Source organism: Kryptolebias marmoratus, linkage group LG17 (genome assembly GCF_001649575.2).
Source record: "Kryptolebias marmoratus isolate JLee-2015 linkage group LG17, ASM164957v2, whole genome shotgun sequence".
In the NCBI taxonomy this organism is placed as follows: Eukaryota; Metazoa; Chordata; class Actinopteri; order Cyprinodontiformes; family Rivulidae; genus Kryptolebias; species Kryptolebias marmoratus.
Genome location: NC_051446.1, coordinates 3,587,343 through 3,589,522, shown reverse-complemented (window position 1 = coordinate 3,589,522; position 2,180 = coordinate 3,587,343). Strand labels below are relative to the sequence as shown.

At 39.9% G+C, this 2,180-nt stretch overlaps 2 protein-coding genes across 4 annotated transcripts in view; one reads left to right on the top strand and one right to left on the bottom strand.

The window, feature by feature from the left end:
• Positions 1–1,372, top strand: part of pard6a (par-6 family cell polarity regulator alpha) — a 32,506-nt gene extending 31,134 nt beyond the window's left edge. Inside the window, exon 6 of one of the 2 annotated variants that reach the window (XM_017440936.3) lies at positions 613–1,372. In XM_017440936.3, coding sequence (XP_017296425.1) covers positions 613–922 — 310 coding nt within the window. In that variant the 3' untranslated portion in view covers positions 923–1,372. Of the gene's footprint in view, positions 1–609 lie in introns of both variants that reach the window. The other variant, XM_017440935.3, reaches the window with a different exon arrangement.
• Positions 1–2,180, bottom strand: part of znf609a (zinc finger protein 609a) — a 112,447-nt gene that overhangs the window by 6,174 nt on the left and 104,093 nt on the right. The gene's annotated exons all lie outside the window — the stretch shown is intronic.

Sequence of the window (2,180 nt, the reverse complement as noted above, 5' to 3'; positions counted from 1 at the left end):
AGAGATATCGGCCTATCACAGATACATATGTATATTTCATTCTGTTCTTCATTTATATACCATATATATATGATTATATATGTTTGTGCTTGCGTCTGTGTGTGTTGAGAACTGTAAGAACAAATAATCCTTCATTAGCACCCTCAATAAAATGCTTAGCACCCCCTTAGCACCTGCAGAAAAAAAATATCTGGAGCCGCCTCTGTCCTCAAGGGCCACTATCCTGCATTTGTTACTTGTTTCTCTGCTTCAACACACCTGATTCAGTGGTTAAATTACCTCTTCATGTTCTGCAGAGGCCTGTTAATCACCCATTGATTCAAATCAGTTGTATTGGAGCAGAGAAACAGGTAAAACATGCAGGATAGTGGCCCTCGAGGACCAGGATTGGAGACCACTGCTCTATGCCATACGTCAGAACCAGATCAAGAGTATGATGAAGAGAATGAGTGGGTTTGTGGACATTTTGGGTAAAACCAATTGACTATTAAATTATAGAAATGTTGATTTGCTCTGGTTGTCCAGCGTGTTTAAGTTTTAATCACCACAAACTGTCATATTTCTTTCTAAACCTATGTTCATTCTTTCAACTGTGGTCTATTGTTACAGCAGCAGCATTGCTGAGGGCGACAGTGAAGATGAAGATGATGATGGCGATATTATTCTAGAGAACGACTGCCCAACAGCTTACAATCCCCATCTCGTTACTAAAAGGAACAGTGTGAAACTTAACGGAGAGTCATCCTGCAGTGGACCCCACCCTTCAGCTGTGGGGAGACCCCTCCCGCAGAGCATGTCGTTGCCCAGCAGCATTGGAGCATCCCTGGGTTACAGCTCCAATACCATGTCAGGTCACAACGGAAGCTTGGCCAGTAGCAGCCAAGACAGCATGAAAGACGATGGCACTGAGCTAACACTGTGACAACTGTGGCAACACAGACGGCTCCACTGTCACTCTGTTACTGTGGAATGTCACTGACAATGTGTTGTAAACACAACTACTATAGACAAGAGACTCAGTAACATCTTTACTGTTAAAACTTCTTCCTTTTTGTTCCACAGTTATGGGGGTGTGTATCACAGACACACACACCCACACACACCCAATACCATTCAGAGCATTTTTGTGGTGGACATTTGGATTTCACATTGTTCAGATGTGCCATGACAGTGACTTTTTCTATGGCTACAGCATGTGGCTGATATCCTGTATATAGCTTCATCATCAGGTTCTATATCTAAAGAGGAATTATGTATTATTTTAATATAATGAAAAATCTATGGTGACAATATTATTGACATGATAAAAGGATGAATTTGGAGAGGGTATCAGGAAAACTACAAACAATAAACTATTTGAAATACCTTCAAAGTGCACATCAATGTCTTAATCTATACATTGTGATGACCCCACCATTGGGGGTATTCCAGAAAAGAGGTTTAACAAACTATGAGTTTATCCAAACTCTGGCTTTTCAGCTCCAGACAGGCTGATTACAATGACTTAAAATAACTCTGAGTATCTTGACCTGAAAGTAAAAGTGTGCACATGTGCAATACAAAGTCATCATTAACAGAGCTTTGATATCTCAATTAATTTAATAGTCTCTTTGACACTATTAAAGGGGACCGATTATGCAAAATTTACTTTTTGCATGTTTTTGTACTTCCATTTGGGTATCTACTGCTTCTAGAAACAGTTCAATCGCAAAAAAACCACCTGGTCCTTTTTGACAATAAGTAAATGTTTTCTGGTGCCTGCAAAATGACCTGTTTCAAAAACCTTGAGATTGTTGTGTCACAATTCTTGTTACCTAGCAATCCCAAGCTGAGTCCAGCCCCTCACCTAGCAGCCCAAGTAGAGCTCCACCCACTTCATTACAAGAAGACCATCATGTTAGTTCTGCTGGTTTTACTGCTGAACAATGACTGCTGTGTTGTCGGCTGTAGTATAGAACATGTGTCCATGCATGTTCTCCCAGTCACAGAGGTAGGTAGGTACATTTATTTATATAGCACTTTTCAGCACAAGGCGACTCAAAGTGCTTTACAACACAAGAACAAAATTACAGACAAAGTTACAGAACATGATAATGAACAAAATTACAGACAGGTACAAGATACAATGATAACTAATTGTCTAAATAAGCTAAGCTAAACCAACAGATCTAAGCATGACT